Source organism: Rhincodon typus, chromosome 40 (assembly GCF_021869965.1).
Source record: "Rhincodon typus isolate 14 chromosome 40, sRhiTyp1.1, whole genome shotgun sequence".
NCBI lineage: Eukaryota > Metazoa > Chordata > Chondrichthyes > Orectolobiformes > Rhincodontidae > Rhincodon > Rhincodon typus.
Genome location: NC_063371.1, coordinates 5,226,618 through 5,246,530, shown reverse-complemented (window position 1 = coordinate 5,246,530; position 19,913 = coordinate 5,226,618). Strand labels below are relative to the sequence as shown.

At 39.5% G+C, this 19,913-nt stretch overlaps 1 protein-coding gene across 3 annotated transcripts in view; it reads right to left on the bottom strand.

The window, feature by feature from the left end:
- Nucleotides 1-306: 306 nt before the first annotated feature.
- zmat4a (zinc finger, matrin-type 4a) overlaps nt 307-19,913 on the bottom strand; it is a 158,277-nt gene continuing 138,670 nt past the window's right edge. For all 3 annotated transcript variants that reach the window (XM_048618679.1, XM_048618682.1, XM_048618683.1), the window contains one exon: nt 307-3,277. In XM_048618679.1, coding sequence (XP_048474636.1) covers nt 3,259-3,277 — 19 coding nt within the window. In that variant the 3' untranslated portion in view covers nt 307-3,258. The remainder of the gene's footprint in view (nt 3,278-19,913) is intronic.

Genomic DNA, 19,913 nt, shown 5'->3' with positions numbered 1-19,913 from the left:
GTGATACATGCATTTCACGAACAAATGCATTTTAAAAAGCTTTTGAATTTTATCTAAAGCACTACAGGTACTTACTTTCGACCCTTGTGGTTTCCTGCATTACAAGTTGTGACCTTCACATTGTTTTTCAAGGGCAATAAAACTTTCAGTGATGGCAAGTTTTCTTTATTTGGATCAGATCCTCCAATCCTCAATGGTATTTATCTAAATCCTCCTCTCTATTCTACAAAACAAAACATCAATTCCAGTACCTTGCATTTTTAAAGATGCGGCTGCCATTTTTTAATACAGTAAAGACACACTGTGTACTTGGTCAACATCATAGTTTATTGCAACCAGGAAATGCACGGATTGTCATGGAAACTAAATGCATTTTATTTACAGTACATTGTCAAATTCGGTCATACATCCAAAGCCAGGAACATAACAGTTTCTCCCTGGGAGAACACTGGGAATTAACCAATAAGTTGTCAAACAAAAGCAGCAGCATGGATTTACACAGAGATCTGTACACCTCAGAGGGTTGCAGCAGTTTACTGATGAGGGCTTCATGCCACTACCACCTCAACACAGTCCAACAGATTTCCTGTTGTGAATTACTGGCCTAAAGTTGAAAAATATTCACTAGATAATTCACAGCTTCATCTGGACCCCGAAACCTAGCTACATTAGTCATTCTGTAAAACTTTCTCCAGCTCTAATTTTGTAGGTTTGAATATTTTGAAGACTTCTGATTGGATTACTTGAAATGCTGGCCTTGGATAAGAAGCAGTGACTCTTCTGTCTACTATGCAGAGTGTCTGTGGGCAGTTCCAGATCTGTTGTGCTTTTCCAGCATGTTCTTTTAATCATCAAAATTTATTTAATTTCTCAACATTTCCATGTCTTGATTATTTTGGAACTGTCGAGAGCTTTGTTCTGGAGTCTGACTGGTTCTGCTCAATTATTTGACAGAATGCAAGCTTTGAATGACAAGACTGATTGACCCCTATCATTGACAGTACACTCTCTTTGTAACTTTGTCAAATGTTCCAACAGTCCAGGCAATCAGTGAACATGTGCAGTCATCATTTTAGCATTTTTAAAAAAATATTTAGGTTCATGAGATGTTCAATTCAACTTGATTGAGAAATTTTATGCAGACACGGTTCCTCAGAGTGATGTAAACTTTTTAGTTGTCAAAGAGTTAATCAGGACTTAAAACTCTCCCTTGATAACTGAAATATGTAATGTTGAAGAAAATGATTTTTTTTGCATATGGCGCTTTTTGCATCACGATGATTAAAGGGTTTCCTCACGGTGTTCGTATCTATATGTTATCAAAAAAATTAGCAATAAAAATTAGCATTCTTGGTACTGGGGACTTAAGAGTATTTACACTGTTTTTTTTCCTTGTTAACTGAGATTATGTATCTATCTTAAATTGTGAAACTTTAACAGCATACTTCAAATAACTTCCAGAGCTCTCATTGCATTCCAAGTTGACAAAGCCACATCTCAGTTCTCTGCAAACAAAGGGGTTCATTCTGAGAAGACTTAGTGCATTTGACCGAGACAACAAGTATTGAAGCTAGCACATTAGAAATTATCCATGAAGGCCCTTTGACCATTCAAAAGACATTAATCCTTTAAATAGCAGGTATGAAAATATCTGCAGATAGAAATATGAAAACTTTTGAAGTTCTCATCATGCTAGCTAATATAACATGAGATCATATTTGTGAGCACATGCTCATAGGTCCAGGCTTCAGTTTCTATCTTAATTGCATTGTAATCAAGCAAGCTGATTGAATACTGCCAAGCTTGTCAGGTGAGAACTTTGTTGATTGTAAAGGTTTCGTGTGAAACCTCTTTCAACAGTCTCAACTCAGCTAAGAGTGGATGCGGCCTTCAGCACAAAACCCATTTATGATCTGGCAGAAAATTGTTAATGTAGGTCAGAGAGGCAAATTGATATAAAGTATCTGGCCTCAATTCAGGGCATTCATCTAAGTTTACTAAGTTTAGAACCAAGACGAATGCAGACCATGTCTGATCTGACATGTTAGGTGCTGCCAGTGGGTTACAAAACTGAATAATGCACCCCAGTCCTCACAAGAAACATACTTGGTATGTATGAGAACAAATGTGATCAACACTTCAATGTAAAACTTTGAACGTGACAGATGCCCACCTTCACCCTCCGAATGACCTGTTACTAAAAAGCTAGTCAATAAGTTTAATTAACTTCGTAACAGTAATAATCTGTTTTAAATAGATCGTGGAAAGCATCTGGACATAAAGTGCACTGCTTCCTTTCTCTGACCTTCGAACAACTGGGAATTTTTAATTCTTGGACTTGAAAAAACTGGAAACTATATTGACAATGCCGACTTAGGTCCCATCAATCAAAGAGGAAGGGATTTTCATCCTGTTATATTGAGCCAGACTGCAATCCAGGAAAGACTGTTTCCCCATCCATTAAACCCAATTTCTTTGTTGTACTCTCAACTCTCAGCCAGTAGATCCTGGGCTCAAAATACTGTCCACAGATTTAAGCACAGAGTCTAGGTTGCCATTTTGGTGCAATACTGAGATAGAGGTGCACTGTCAGAGGTGCAAGTTACAGATGAAACATTAAACAAAATTCCATCTACTCTCTCAGGTGGATGTAAGTGTTCTCCCAACAAAATTAAGCAGCAGGCAAATTCTGCTGGTGTTGTTCGCAAGTATGATCTCACTGCAGCCTGTGGGATCTTGCTGTACCCACTTTGCATTTTGCTACATTACAAAAATCACATACTTGAAAAATACTGAATTGATACTCAAGTACTTCAGAACATTCTGTCATGGAATTTGCTGTACAAATGCAAATCCTTCAATGCAGCCCTTCAAAAATGTCAAAACTTCCAAAAGAATGCTTCGGGTATTTTTTGGCTGGAATGCAGTCTTGTTTATCCATCAGCCTGGAATGATCTGGGTGACAAACAACTGTAGTGCTTGAAAATATGTGCTTGAAGAGACACGAGTTTCCTTCAAAACATGTTGTTTACTCTTGTGCCGAGTTTATAACCAATGGAATTTGCTTCCAACACAGAGTGACAGATATCCCTTGAGATACTTCTACTTTGGGGAAAAAAGGAAACACCAGTTTATGAAGGTGTCCAATGCTTCTTGAGAAAGATGATCATCTCTGCATTGAATAAAATTTGGATGCCCTGAAGAAGAACAGAATATCTTGAAGTTGAATTCAATAAATAATTTTGCTCTCGAAGGATCTCACAATTGGTTTTTCAAGCTGAAATGCAAAAAAAACTGTTAAAATAGCAAGAACATACTGCAAACTATATTGCAAAGACAGTTTGCAGACAAAATATAACAAAACATATTTTTGTTTTTCTTTGCACACTCTAATTGCTCCCCTACTATTGACGATCATATATGTACCGGATGTAAATATGACTGAGGACTCAAAGATTAAATAGACCAGAATTGATCTGTTTCAATTACCATTTTCTATTCACAGCAATGGTTCAGCACATTTTCTTCTAATTGTAAAGATACTGGTTGGACCCTTTTCCAATTTTGATTCTACCTTCAATAACCAATTGATAAAAATGCAAGTTATGAACTTCAAACTGAAGGAAGTCTTCCTCTCACATTGGGTGTGTCATTTCTCAGTGTGAGAGGTTGTTTGCAACTATTGGAAACCTATTCCATTTCTGAAGGAATATGTGGCATTCTGAAAGAATCCAAATGCCCTGGTATTAAGCTGGGATGGGGTTGGTGGGGATTCCAATATTCCATGGGAAATCTAGAAAACAGGATTCAGCATATTTGCCATTGGCTTTCTAACTTTGTCAGCCTATGAGCAATTTACTTCTGGTTGACCATCCAATGTGCACTTGCAGGAATAATGAGGACTGACATTCCACAATCTCAATATCATATTTAAAGAACCACTCTGGTGAGTTTGTAACAAGATATGTTGTGAGAATTCTCACCAGACTGGAAAAGGCTGCATTGCAGTTTACTGATGGCCCCCTTCCCGTCTTGCTGGGTTAAATGAAGAGCTGGAGACAGATTCGTTCCCCAGTAATGAGAGGATGATATCCACTGCCGACACTAAGCAGGCTAGGCTGGAGGTGGCTAAACAGTTCAGCAGCAGAAAGATTGTATCATGCTCTTGGACTTTAAGCAGGATACAGTTTAATTGTCTTATCAAGTCAGCAGAGCTAAGTACAGTTGCCCATCATCCTATTTTCTCACGATATGCAATCTCAAGCTGGTTTATAATTTCTTGCATCTATGCAATCTGTAGTTGCCCCACTCACATCTAAATCTACCCATTCACTCAGGTTAATAATCTATCTCAATAGCTTCATTCTCATATCTATCTTTGAACTTGATCTAGCAAACCTAATTACTTGACACTGCTTATTCAAGCATCCTTTCACATTTTGAAGTAGCACTTTCCTTTGCAAAGACACTCTATAGTTACTTAGATCCAAAATAAATTAATACTGAATTAACAGGACGGACAAGGTGTTATACAATGTACATTGTGGATACATTATCAGCAATACCACTTTAACATTTCACTTTCTTTCAGAGAATGACACAATATAGCAAAGTCTTCCTCATTTATCTGAGTTACTGATAGCCTGACTGATTTTTTTTCTTTATTCATTCACGGGATGAGGGCGTCGCTGGCTAGGCAGCATTTATTGCCCATTTCTAATTGCCCGCAGGACAGTTAAGAGTCAAGCACATTGCTTGAAGCCAGACTAGGTAAGTATGGTAGTTTCCTTCCCTAAAGGAAATTAGAGAACCAGGTGGGTTTTACCCGTCAATCGGCAATGGATTCATGGTCATTGTTAGATTCTTAATTCCACATATTTATTGAATTCAAGTTCCACCATCTGCTGCGTTATCTGTTATCAGAATGTTATCTGGCTTTCTGGAATAATAGTCCAGCAATAATACCACTAGGCCTTCGCCTCTCGATTTGTGATTGGACAATTAGTGCATTCTTGCATTCATTTAAATTATAAATTATGGTATCCCTGTTTTTGAAGCTAATTAACTCAACCATTTAATGAAGAGTTGAAGTCGAAATGCTGATTATGTGATTGCTGCATGAAATGACAGACAGCTCTTTTTCAGTCAGCAATGCAATTTTGTTAACAGGGCAGTTTTAAAAAAAGCCTTCATGTCATTACAAGAACTGCAAAACAGAAAACAAATGTTTGAGGCCCTGATGCTGCTAATTTGCGCAACAGTCTGCATGTAAAAGGTCAGTGAAGAGTCAAGAAAATCTAGTTAGGAGTAAGATTATTATGCACACTTGAAATTACTGGCTCATGGATTCTAAAATGACAAACAGTCAGCGATTTATAATGATTTTCCTCATGAGGTAGCTCAGTGGAGCTAAATCAGAATTCTACTGCTTTGAGTTATGGTGTTGCTTTCAAATGTGGAATGGAGATCATGGTGAATGATTCAAATTCCCATTTTTGCTTTCACAGTAGTTAATTTTGCTTTCTGGGCAGGAACCTATTTTTCCCCAGTAATGTTTATACGAAGGATTTTCCATTAGTCACTGCCAAGAATAATCTGGTCAGGTTATAAAAATCATGGTTGCTTGTGCAGAATAGTTATTGGGATTTAAAGTCACATGGTCCCTCAATAATATCATAACAAAGAGTGATACAATTCTTGACCATGAGAAGAATAGGAATGAAGGTAAACCAAAAGTTCAAAAACATGCACTGCAAAAAGAAACATATAACTAATTAAAATGTAAGTAAATTTAATTCAGTTGGCAGCATTCTCACCTCAAAGTTACATTGTGGCATGTGATAATTACTGGATAAGAACTCCAGAATCAATACTAATGCTCTGGAGATATGGGTTCAAATCCCACCATGGCAGTTGGCGGAATTTAAATTTCATGAATAAATCTGGAATATAAATCTCGTTCTGGAATATAAATCTAGTAAAAGCAGGGCTGTTCACTGACACCCTATAGGGAAGAAAATCTGACACCTTTACTTGGTCAGGCTTCCCCGTGACTCCAGACTCACAGCAATGTGATTGACTCTTAATTGTCCTCTGAATAGGCAGCCCAAGAGTAATTAGGGATGGACAAAAAATTGTGGACTTGCCAGTGATGCTGATATCCCAGGAAAGATAAGTGGATTTGGATGAGACTTGGGCATGGACATGCCTCAATCATTAAAGGTGGCAGGTGAGGTTGAGATAAAAGTTAATAAAGTATGTGAGACTTTATTAACAAGACATTACTTTGGGCTCAGCTAGAGTAATGGATCCAGTTCTGGGTGTTCACTGTCAGGAGAAACAGTGTAGAAGAGGACAACAAGAATGGTGCCAGGAATGAGGATTTTCAATTCTGAAGATGGACTGGAGAAGCTGGGACTGTTGACCTTTGAGAAAAGAAGGCTGAGAAGAGATCTGATTGAAATATTCAAATCCCCAAGGGCCTGGGCTGAGTAAATGGGGAAAAAATGTTCTGATTCATAGAAGGATCAAGAGATCTCAAGTCATCAGTGGAAGAAGGAAAAGTGGGATGTGTAAAATCTTCTTAACCTCGGGAGTAGCTAGGGGCTGGAATAAACTGCCTGACAGTGCATGGAAGCAGCTTCAATTGAGATAATGACAAAGAAATTGGACTATTTGCTGCAAAGGAAGAATACAGGGTTATGTGGCGAAGGCAGGAGAATAGCACTGAATGCTTACTGGGAGAGCCAGCATAGTCACAATGAGCCAAATGTCCCCCTCTTGTGATTCTGAGGTCCTGTCTGTAAGGTGAACTTAAACATTCTGTAGCGTTGTTTCTAAGAAAAGCAGGGGAGGTTTCCTGGCCAATATTTATCCCTCAATCCACATTACAGAAACAGATGATCTCCATTTTAAAATTCTTCCAACATTCCAAAAGCAATTACAGTTCAACAAAACGCCTGTGGCTGCAAACTGCATGAAGACGTGAAATGCAGTACAGAAAGGGAAGTTTATTTTCTATTTCTTAAATTCTGAGATTTGGCTGTTAAAAACATTGGGACAGTGGAACAAACAAAAAGAAACAGAATATTTCATCTTTTATGCTTGCTTTACCATTGAACTAGCTTGTCCGCTGATCTCTTGTTGTACAGTACCAAATGAACTGAATAATCAAATTAATGCACAAATGATAAATTTCATCCTGTATTTACTTCATGTGATTTTGAAACTTTAGCATTTTTATTATTCTACTCTTTGTCATTTAGAACTTGCTATTCTTATTTCCATTTGCCACATAATGTTGCTCTTGACTCAGCTCATTTGTTGCTAACACTTTCATGTTACTGTGAGACCTTTTGTTCACATTGCACTCCTGGCTGGCCTCCCACATTCTAACCTCTGTGAACAAAAACAGAAATTTCTGGAGAGAATCAGAAGGTCTGGCAACATCTGTGGAGAGAAAGCAGAATTAACGCTTTGAGTCCAGTCACCCTTCAGAAAACCTCTATAATTTCTGTAAACTTGTGTTCACCCATAAGTCTGCACTCCTTGCTTTAACTTGTGTAAAGTCTTGTTCAGCCATCATTTTGGCCCTTGCTGACTTACATTTCCTCCTATCTAAATAACATCCATAATTTAGACTTCTCTTCCTTTGTTTCAAATCAATCTCTGGATTCAGTCTTCCCTCTGTTTCCAATCTCTTCGAGTCCCTCTGAGATGCCTCAATTCAGACCTTTTGAACATCCCAACTTTAATCTCTCCATTATTGGGCAGCTTGCCTGTAGCTACCTTGGCTCTAAGTTTTACGATCTCCTCCTTAAACCTTTCCATTTATTTTCCTCTCTTACCTCCTTTAAAAGAGGTAAGTGGTGGTTTAGTGGTAAGGTTACTGGACTCGTAATCCAGAGTACCAGGTTAATGTCCTGGGTGCATGGGTTTGAATGCCAGCCTCTTAGATTATGAAATTTGAATTAATTTTTAAATCTGGAATTAAAAAAATTAGCATAGTAACAACCATGCAATCACTGCTGGTTGTCATATAACCCATCTGGTTTTCTGATGGCCTTTGGGGAATGAAACTGCTATCCTGACCTTGTCTGGCCCACATATGACTCCAGACCCCAGGCAATGTGATTGATTCTGGCTCTGAGGGATGGGCAATAAACACTGACCGAGCAGGCAATGTCCATAACCCTTGGATGCTTTAAAAAAATGATACTCCACAGTATCTAACACTTTGACAAAGCCTTTGGTCATTTGCCGTAATGTCACCTTATGTTATTTACTGTCAAATGTTGTTTCCTTATACACTTCTGAAGTGACTTGGGACGGTTCATTATGTTAAAGGGGCTATGTAAATGCAATTTGTTGGTTTTGAGGTAAGAATCTTTATACCAACTGGCAGCTTATGTGTGATTTTATTTCAAAGAGAAGGTAAGACAACAGAGAGAAAATTAAAACAAGATTGAAAAGGTTGTCAAACAGGGCTTGCAGCACCAGATGGCATACAAGTTGTCAGCTTTGAATGCAAGCCAGCAGTCAATGGGGAATGAAAGTTTACAGAAGAATATCATACGATCTGATCCAACTCAGATGATCTGTCTTTTTCTGGTTCAGTGACAGCACATTCAGGGTGAGTTTTGGCAACCACAGAACAGTTTCGATGCCACCTCTGTGTCTGATCCTGAAACTCATCAGTGTAAGGCCAGTTTGCAGATGTGAAAACTGCTTCTTGAATGGACAGCCAGAGAAATTGCAGGCATATGGTGCAAGACCAATACATTTCTGGAAGGCATTTTTAAAACACATAATTCAATCTCCCTTCTCTTAAGCGGGCTGAGACTTCCACTCAGAACTCATTGTGGAAATTTTCCTTTTGGCATTTTATTTACAAGTTCAATGGAACCATCAGCATCTCTCTGATACCACTGTCACAGACACAGGCTTATTTCAGATGGGAGACTTTTACAGGTTTCCAATTCACACTGATTTGGGAAATCTGCTCTTGATTAGTGCATTGCACAATATCCACGTGAATGCACTGGCTTCAGTTCTCCTCTTTAAAAAGAAACCATCAGCAAGAAAACATGAAATTTGCAGACCAGTACATTGTGCTCACAAAACTGGAACAAACTTCTTGGTGTATTACACTGTAAGGTGCAGTCAACAAAGGAAAAAGGAGGTCCACCATCAGTTATATGTCTATATTTGATGTTCAAATTCAGCCTGATTCTTTCCCTCTCTTCCTCAGATCCAAATCCAGCACGGAGAACATTTTTTCAGGAAAGAAAACCTATTTTATTGAAACATAGTTACAAGTAGGGTATGTATATGCCATATAATTCTTCAAGTAATTCTCTATCATCAGGCAGAATACAGCTTTGCAATTATCAGCATTTTCGGGCTTGATTTGACAAATTTAGTGGCGTGGTGTCACAGAGAGAGAGAGAGAGATAATGCTTTTCTTGAAGATCACATGCCATTCTGTCAACATTCAGCATCAGAGAAATCTTAGCAAAAGAGATTCCTGCAGTACAAATGCTAGCTCCACACATCAAATTCCAATCACAGTTTTCATTATGATCCTTCGATCATTTCCTTCAATTACGTATCTAATTTGTTTTTAATTTTGAGGCTTACTCATTGCTTGATGCAAAGAAAACTGCATGCCCACAACATGTCTCGAGCCATTTTCAATTGGGGCTGAAATGGGCATCCAGCACTTCAACTTTTGAGGACATATGTAAAGTTCTGTGGATGTTGGAGGAGGCCTACGCCATTTTTGTGTGGTTGGGACACAGTGATCTTTTTTGGGTAGCTAGGTTTGTATGAATGCTCATTCTCACCTCTTAAAAATGGTAGGGTCCCCTACTAGTCAGAAAGTATCCCTTCAGTCAGTCAGTGATCTTTTCACGTCCTGAGTTGCAACTTGGCGACTCAACATGAAAAGCTGCAGGATTATTTGTCCCCTCGTCTAATATTTCAAGGCAAACATCTTCAGCTCAATGTTTAATCCCTTCTGCCCCATGTCCTTGGAGTTTTCAAAGCCTTTTAACTCAGATTGTCTGCCCACATGCCTCTCCAACGTTATAAAACCCACGTTTAATGTGGGCCCATGATCAGTTCCTCATTGACTTTCTTGACTTTCACAGTCCTGTCCACCTTGCTGGTGTCCTGCAGTCTTGACCTTTGGCATGTCTTTGGCTGATAGGTGATGTTTCACTTACGAGATGCAATATTTTTCTATTTCACATTTTGAAATGAGCTACGAAATTCTTCCTGCCCCTATAGCATAATACCTAACATGGTCTGGCTGGATACATTCTTTAAAGTTGAAACAGAGGAAAGAAGAGTGGAACAGCTAGTATTGCTCGAATCTGACCCTGCTATTGTTTTGAATATTCATGAAGGAGAACAGTTATATTGGAGTGCCTTTCTGGCTGAGCAGTGTAGCCTGAGTCTGGGTGGTTTACACTTAGGTACCTCCAGGTGGTGCTTGATAGAATTATCCCCAGCAGTCAGCTTTCTCTGAAAACTTACAGAGACCTATGCTGATACATAGTGGTCTGAGGTCCAGGGCTAATTTATACCCAATGGTCTAGGATTTGCTAAACTTTCTGGCTTGGTCTTATGTACAGCTGAGCTTCATGTGCATTGCTCCATTACAAGCCTGGCACGCTTCGCTAGAACCACATGAAATTCATGAAAGGATAATGCACGTACATCATTCAAAGAAATCTGGCAACATTTTCTATTAATTTGGCATGAAGGTGGCTGTTATTTTCATTGGTAGGTCTTACAAGATTCTCAAAAAGCCACTGCACACACTTGACAATATTGACACAGAGGTTGCTGCAGGGAATGCGTAAATAATTTATATTTGTGAACTGCAAGCTCCCATTGAGTAATTTGGTGACAAAATGGAAGAACATGTTGTACAAATGGAAAATTGCTTTTAACATAATTGAGTCTGAAATGGTGCATTTTGGTCAGAACAATACTCCTTGGAAAATAAAGGCAAAGGGACAAATACATTTCTGGGTTTAAATAAACAAATTATTGAAAGCAATCAAATTTAATATGTACACAAAAAGCACTGAGTTCATTTCAAAGAGAACAAAATTCAAAAGCAGATGAGCTACCTTGAAGTTGGGAAGGATTGTAGACTTACACTGACAATACTATGGACACTTTAATTCTAATCTTCAAATTACAAATAAGAGTATGGAAGAAAGGATAAGCAGCACAAAAATCCAAATGAAGATTGAAATCAGCACTGAGTGGGTATGATCAGCAAAGTCTGAAGAGGCTGGGGTACTTTTTCTTTAAAATAATACACTGTTTGGTGTACTTTATCGAAGTCTTTAAAATTATCGAGGGACTTGCTACACCAGAGGTAAAGATGCCTTCGCATACATGGAATCCAAAACTATGAACTATAAATATCTGGAATTAAGTGTCTAAAGATGACCATGAATGCATTGTCAATTGTTGGAAAAACCCATCTGGTTCAGTAATGTCCTTTAGGTAAGGAAAGTGCCATCCTTACTTGCCTACATGTGACTCCAGACCTAGAGCAATGTGGCTGACTCTTAACAATTAGGGCTAGGCAATAAATGTTGGCCTAGCCAGTGACACCCACTTCTCATGAATGAATTAAAAAAATGTCAATAGTAAATTCCAAAAAGGAATTCAGGAGAAACTTCTTCATTCAGAGAGTGAGGAGAATGTGGCACACCACAGAATGAAACAAACAACATAAACTCTTTTAAAACCGAAAGAACTGCAGATGCTGTAAATCAAGAACAAAAACAGATGTTGCTGGAAAAGCTCAGCAGGTCTGACAGCTTCTGTGAAGAAAAAAATCAGAGTTAATGTTTCCGGTCTGATGACTCTTCCTCAGAACTGATGGTAGCTGGGAAAACGTTGGTTTATATGCAGAAAATAGGGAGGGGGATGGGGTAGGGAGTAAACGTTAGGATAAAGCCTGAAGAGAGAGAAGAGCAGTTGGATGGACAAAGGAGTTAATAACTATCTGGCTAGGAGGGTGAATAGTTGTTAATGGGGACTGTTAGGGACAAACAATAGCTACTGTGTGATGGCAGGCTATGTGATAACAAGGCCTGCTGTGTAGGGTAGGGGCCTAGGACATGGGAGAGTTTAGGCCCAAAATTATTGAACTTGATATTGAGTCTGGAGGGCTGCAGGGTTCCCAAGCGGGAAATAAGGTGTTGTTCTTCCAGTCTGCGTTGAGCTTTGCTGGAACACTGCAGCAAGCCAGAGACAGAGATGTTGGCTAGGGAACAGGGCGGTGTGTTCAAGTGGCAGACAATGAGTAGCTCATGGTCTTTTTTGCAAGCAGAACGTAGATGTTCTGCAAAGTGGTCACCCAGCCTACGCATAAACTCTTTGATGGGGAACTAAATAAGGCAAAAAGGAATAGAAGGACTTATCAATAGAGTGAGATAGAAGTAGGTGAAGTTGGAGGAAGTATGTGTGGAGCATAAATGTCAGCCTGGACCTGTGGGGACAAAAAGCCTTGCTTCTGCATTGTAAATTCAAGGCAATATAATGTAATCTAATCTCAAGGTTGATAGATTGATCAAGTTTAGCTCTTACTATCTGGACGGCTCAATTCAGATCACTGCTTTTTAATTGCTCTTAGCTATCCATTATTCAGTAAAATTTATCAAATAACAGATGGCATTGTGGAAACTGGCACAGAGTGTACTGTTGTGCTCTTGTTTATATCACATCATGTTGTCCTATTGACAATCTCTTTCTCCTGTGGGAAACTGCTTCTGTTGCAAACTCACTGAAGCATATGGATGACAGCCCTCTGCTTAATTTAATATAATTGCACCGAATGAATGGCACAAACTGAGAAGGCAGAAGGATCTGTATTTGATACAAACGATAATTCAAGTCAAATGGCACAACCTTTAGAATCCTGGCATCTTCCCCAGCGAATAAGTGATGCTTACTAATTAAAAAGCCTTGAGGAATTTAGAAAAACAACTTTTAATGGCACACAAATTTAAGACCAAGGAAACCAGACAGGGCTTCAGTCGGTGCATTTTCACATCAATTCAGTCCTATGTACAAACAGAGTACCTTCTTTCTAGCTGCAATTTAATTCAATTAGTAGCTTTGGTAGCTGTGCGGTTTTGGAATAGCAAGGAGAATCTGACTATAAGAACTCAGTTTGATTCTTTGACTGGAATAGACCTTGGGACAATTTACCTTCTGATTTAGTTATCATGTAAGCATGTTCAGCTGACTATTACAAATGTAACATTACCCACATTGAACATTGATGGTTCATTCATATACTCATCTAAGGTGTGCATCTCCAATCTGAGAAAGCATGCTTCGGGAAACAGCAAACTCAAAGATTTACTTTCAATCAGACAGAGGTTCAGATGCAGATGAGAAAAGGAAAACACTGCAGATGTGGGAAATCTGAAGCAAAATCAGAATTCAGTGGTCCAGCCAGTATTTGTGGAGAAAGGAACAAATGCTCAGGTTGCAGTTTAAATGACCTTTCACCTGAATTGTACCTGATAGAATGGAATGGAGCACAGCAAGTTCAGAGGGAGATAAAGTGAAAGTGACTTAGGTGACAAGTAAAGTCACTACAGTGCCAGAAGACCACAGGGGTGCTGTCTTGGAAGAGAGACAGATGACTCATAGTTAGTTCAACCTGAGGGTCACCACGCCTCTGCTGAGGAGTGAGATTAGCACTTCTGTACACAAAGGGTGATAGGTATTTGAAACTCTTCCACAAACAGCAGTGGATGTTGGATCAGTTGCAAATTTTAAATCTGAGATAGACAATTTTTTTTGCAGCAAAGGTACTGAGGGATCCTCTCATGGAATAGTAAAACAGGCTCAAGGGTGCTGGAATTTCTGATGAAGGGTCACCAGATCTGAAACGTTAACTCTGAATTTTTCTTCACAGATGCTGCCAGACCTGCTGAACTTTTCCAGCAACTTTGTTTTTGTTCACTTTATCCTGATCCTCAATTGTTTAAAACTCAGTTCTTGGATGCAAGAGCCAGGAAAATCGGACGTCATTATCTTACAGGCCTTGGCATTCTCTTTTAAAAAGTTTCAGTCCAAGTACACTGTTTTATATAGTGCTAACCACTATACTGTTTAATAACCATGTTATATAAAGAACATAGCACTACAATCCAAATCCATATGCCTATGAAATGCAATAACATGTGGTGTCCACAGCTTTATTCGGTTTCTTAATGCTAAAATAATAGCTAGCAAAGTGCTTTCCATCTGAACTGTGCATCAATGATTTTTATGACGGCAATTTATCATGCTTTCGTTTTGCAAACTTGAATGGATTTATGGCTATTTAAGTGCAAAGGAAGTGCACTTTGTTCATTTTAATGAGGAATACACAAAAACCTGCATTACGTCTTCAAGCTTACTTGCCTTTTGCTATTTGCAACAAAGCAGAGCACATTACCACACCAAACAACAATTAAAAACTGGGACTAGAATAAATTTAATGATTGATATTCAGTCTCCCCTCTATTGTTCATCGGCCATGCACAGGATGTTTACAATGTCAGTGAACGACAACCGCACTCTTCAAGATATGGAATAAAAATGCTTGCAGCATAAACACAGTGCAGATCAACACGACTCCCTGATGTAATACTTCTCTCAACTGCTCTTTTCAAGTAGAGGTCATGAAATTGAGGATACTGATTGTTTTGCTGTGTTTGAATATTTGCTGATTTATCCTTTTTGAATTTCATTAACCTGGAGTCTAGCAATAGGCTGTACTTAAAGTTGTTGCCATATTGGTCAATACATGCAAAATCAAAACAAGAAGATAAGTGAGGACTGGCAACATTGAATTATAATGTTCAGCGTGGTGAAAGAACATATGTCTAGGCTACCCACAAAACAACGTTTTTGACAATCCTGCATTACACACATTATTTATACCTAAATATGCAATTTAACCATATTCACAAACTTATTCAACCTGACCTTTTTATGTCATCACATTACTGTGATCATGCTCAACACAAGCACACTGATCGTTTCCTTGTATCGATCTTCACCACAGCCTCTTCCACCTCCCAACCACAATTCCAGCAGTGTTTGTTCCTGGAAATATTCTGCTCATAGCAGCGTTGTCAAATTCCCAATTGTCTTAATTTTGGCCCATCGTTCACCACAACAGTTCTGTAGGTGCCAATTTCACTTTCACCTATGATGCTGAGCATATCGAGCATATCGTGACATCTTCAGCTGAAACCGCTCGATGCTGAAGATGAACCTTGCGAGAAAAATTAATTCTCGGCTTCTCTGTTTTGTTACAAAGCATCTGCTTCTAAGATTTCGAGGCTTTTCCTTCAACCATCCTTGAGCCACAAGTGCGGAAGCTCATCGGTTTGACTCTTGCTAAAAGAGAAACCGTCCATTCAGTAGCCTTTGCCAACTGTTGTCTGGCATAAAAAACAAATGGGAAAGATGGTCTGACTATGACTAACACAGAAAATGAATGATGGTATTCGCTCCAAGGAACTGGAATACTAATTGGCCATAAAAAGCAGTTTAGATTTCAGCAAAGGAGGACAAAGGGATTGATTAAGAGGTGGAAAGTGGAGTATGAGAGTAAACTCATTTAAAACCTTCTCATGGTATATGAAGAGAAAACAATGAGTGGAGACAAATGTTGGTCCCTTTACAGTCAGAAACAGGGCGTATTATAATTGGGTACAAGGAGATTGCAGATTAATTTTTCATGTATTTTTGTTCTGTCTTCACAAAGGAAGACACAAATAATGTCCCAAGAATGTTGGGAAACACAGAGCCTAGTGAAAAAGAGGAACTGACGTAAATCACTGTTAGTTGGGAAAGAGTGCAGGGGTAATTGATGGGCCTAAAGCCAGATAAATCCCCAGGACTTTATAATCTACATCTCAGAGCACTTAGGGAAGTATCCACAGAAATTGTGAAATCCATTGCTGGTCACCTTTCAAGATTCTATCAATGTTGGAAGAGTTCTGATGAATTAGAAAGCAATTTATGTCACTCACTATCTGAAAAAGGACATAAAGAGAAAACAGGGAATTATAGACAAGTAAGCCTTACACCAGTATTTGGGAAAATGTGACAGTCCATGATAAAAGATTTCTTAGCAGAGCACTTGGAAAATAGTGACAGGATTGGACAAACTTTACATGGATTTACAAAGGAGAGATCATACTTGACAAATCAATTGGAATGTTTTGAGGATGTAACCACTATGCTTGATAAGGGAGACCAAGTGGATCTGGCTTACTTGGATTTTCAGAAAGCTTTCAATAAGATCCCACGTAAGAGATTAGCATGTAAAATTAAAGCACATGGGATTGGAGGTGCTGTACTGATATGGATAGAGAACTGGTCAGCAGACAAGAAACAAAGACGAGGGATAAACGTGTCATTTTCCAAGTGGCAGGCAGTTACTAGTGCAGCACAGCAGAGTTCATTGCTTGGACTACAGCCATTCATAACATATCTTAATGATTTAGATGAAGGAACTTAATGTAATATCTCGAAGCTTGCAGATGGCCTAAAGCTGTGTGGGAGGTTGCAGCTTCAGTGTGATTTCTACAAGTTGAGTGAGTAGGCAAATACATGGCAGTTGGAGTATAATGTGAATAAATGTGAGGTTATCCACTCTGGCAGCAAAAACAGAAAAGCAGATTATTATCTGAATGATACAGTTGGAAAAGGGAGATGCAATGAGGCCTAGGTGCCATTGCACACCAGTCGGTGACTGTAAGCATTGTAGGGACGGTAGGCAGTGAAGATGGCAAATGGTATGTTGGCCTTCATAGCGAAAGAATTCGAGTACAGGAGTAGGGTTGTCTTGCTGCAATTGTACAGGGCCTTGGAGAGACCACACCTGGAGTATTGTGTGCAGTTCTGGACTCCTTCTCTGAAGAAAAATATTCTGTCTATGGAGAGATTGCAACAAAGGCTTACCAGACTGATTCCTGGGATGTCAGGACTGTCATGTGAAGAGAGACAGGATTGGTTAGGACTATATTCATTGGAGTTCAAAAGAGTAAAGGGGGATATCACAAAACCTATAAAATCCTAATCGGACTAAACAGGGTTAACGTAGGAAGGATGTTCCTGTTGACCGGGGAGTCCAGAACCACATGTCACAATTTAAGGATACAGGATAGGCCATTTAGAACTGAGATGAAGAAGAGCTTCTTCACCCAGAGAATGATAAGCATGTGGAATTCTCTGCCATAGAATGTGGTTGAAGCCAAAACATTGAATGTATTCAAGAAGGAATTGGATATATTTCTACGGGCTAAAGGGATCAAAGGATATGGGGAGAAAGCAGAAACAGGAAAATTGGTGATCAGCCATGATCATATTGAATGAAAGAGCAGGCTTAACGGGCAGAATGGCCTATTCATACCCCTATTTTCTATGTTTGTTTTCCATTGCCAACCATGCCAAATTTCCCCTAAGTTTCTTTCATACCCTACTGTTTAACTTCCATCTTCCTCCACTTCCCCACTGGCTCTTTACTGTGGCATCGTCATAATCCACGTGTCCATAAGAACCAACTCCTGCTCTCTAGATTCGCTGACGTGTTGACCATCCAACATCCCTTCCTATTCTAGCAATGTTAGCTGTCTGCATTTATGGTTCCCTTTTATCTCGTCTGTTTCCTTTCCCTCCAGGTTTGCATTATCACATCCCCTCTTCAAATAAAAACGTTAACTTTTCTATCCTTATAAGTAAACCCCAAATGCTCTTCCCTTTCCAAAGTCCTTGAACGTGTTTTCCAAATCTGTGCCACTCTTTTTTACAACTCAATGTGTAACTCCCTGCAATTAAGTTTTTACCCCACATGGCTTTCATGAATAAAAACCTGATTTGTTTAGCCATTCTTGATAAGTCAATCCCTTCACCCCAGGAATCAGCCCGGTGATCTCTTCTGAACTGCCTCCAATGGCAAAATATCCTTTCTTAAGTTCAGGGACCAAAACTGTACACAGTACTCTCGGTGTGGCCTCACCATCACCTTATACATTGGCAATACGACATCCTTATATTTATACTCAACCCTCTCGCAATGAAAACCAAAATTCCATTTGCCTTCTTAATTACTTGCAACATCTGGTTGCTAACTTTTTGTGTTTCAAGCACAAGAACACCCAGATCCTCTACACCGAACTTTTATGGGGCATTTCTCAATTTAAGTGATCATCTACCATTGGATTCTTCTTACCAAAGTGCATTACCTCACACTTTACTATCTTAAACTTCATGTGCCAAGTTGTTGACCATTCACTCAACCTATCCACATCCCCATTTAGATTCCTAATATCCTCATACAACGTGTCATTCCACCAATCAGTTCCAATCATTCCATTCTCACCAAATTGGATATGTTGTACTCTGCCCCTCCTCCAAGGCATTAATATAGACAATAAATAGTCGAGGTACCTAGGACTGAAACCTATGGCATTCCACTAATTCCTTGTTTCCAACCTCAAAAAAGACTCATTAATCCTGACTGACTATCTTCTCTGTGATAACCAATTTCCAATCCTAGTTAATAGGGTTTCCTCAATACCATGAGCTCCTATCTTGTGCAACATCCTTTTATGTATCAACTTATCAAATGTCTTCTGGAAAAACAAATCCAAACTCTGAATGTAATATCCTCAAATTTGTCATAAATGATTTCCCTTTCACAAAACCATGTTGACTATGATTGTGAGATAGTAGGAACTGCCAATGCTGGAGAATCTGAGATAACAAGGTGTAGAGCTGGATGAACACAGCAGGCCAGGCAGCATCAGAGGAGCAGGAAAGCTGACGTTTCGGGTCTGGACTCTTCTTCAGAAATGAGGGAGGGGAAGGGGACTCTGAAATAAATAGAGAGGAGGGGAGGCGATGATGGAAAGTGGATAAAGGATCAGATAGGTGGAAAGAAGACGGACAGGTCAAGGAGGCAGGGATAGAGCTAGTAAAGGTGAGTGTAGGCGGGGAGTTGGGATGGGGGTTGGTCAGTCGAGGGAATACGGACAGGTCAAGGAGGCGGGGATGAGGCTGGTAGGTAGGAGGTGAAGGTGGGGGTTGGTCAGTGAGGTGGGAGGAATGGATAGGTGGGAGAAAAGACGGATAGGTCAAGGAGGCGAGGACGAGCTGGGCTGGTTTTGACTATGATTGTGTTAAGGTTTTCCAAATGTCCTGCTGTTTTTTCCTTAAAAATAGACTTCTTCCTTAATAATGAGAAATCCCACTGTTGGAATCACAACCATAATAAATTAAACAGACTCGGTTTTCATTTTTAATCACTCATGGTGAGTGGGCGTTGTTTGCTGGGCCAGCATTTATTTGTCTATTCCTGATTGCCTTGGAGAAGTGGTGGTGCTGATCAAGAAAAGGTGAGAACAGTTTCAAGTCAGGATGCTGTGTGTCTTGGAGGGGAATGGTGCGTTTCCATGCACCTGCTGCCTTTGTCCTTCTTGATGGTAAAGGGCAAGGGTTTAGAAGTTGCTGTTGATGAAGGCTTGGTGAGTTGTGACAGAAGATAGTATACACCACTGCCACTCTGACTTGCGGTGAAGGGAGTGAAAGCTGTCAGTGGCATATTGGCAACTTAAAAGAGCGAGTTTTCTTGGATGGTGTCAAGCCTCTTGAGTACTGTTGGACTGCACTCATCCAGCTAAATGGAGAGTATTCCATCACATTCCATACTGACACCTGGTGGACAAGCATTGAGGAGGCAGTTGATGAGTTACTCGCTGCAGAATTCCTACAATTTGAACTACTCTTGTAGTTGAGATAACAAAGTGTAGAGCTGGATGAACACCGCAGGCTAAGCAGCATCAGAGGAGCAGGAAAGCTGACGTTTC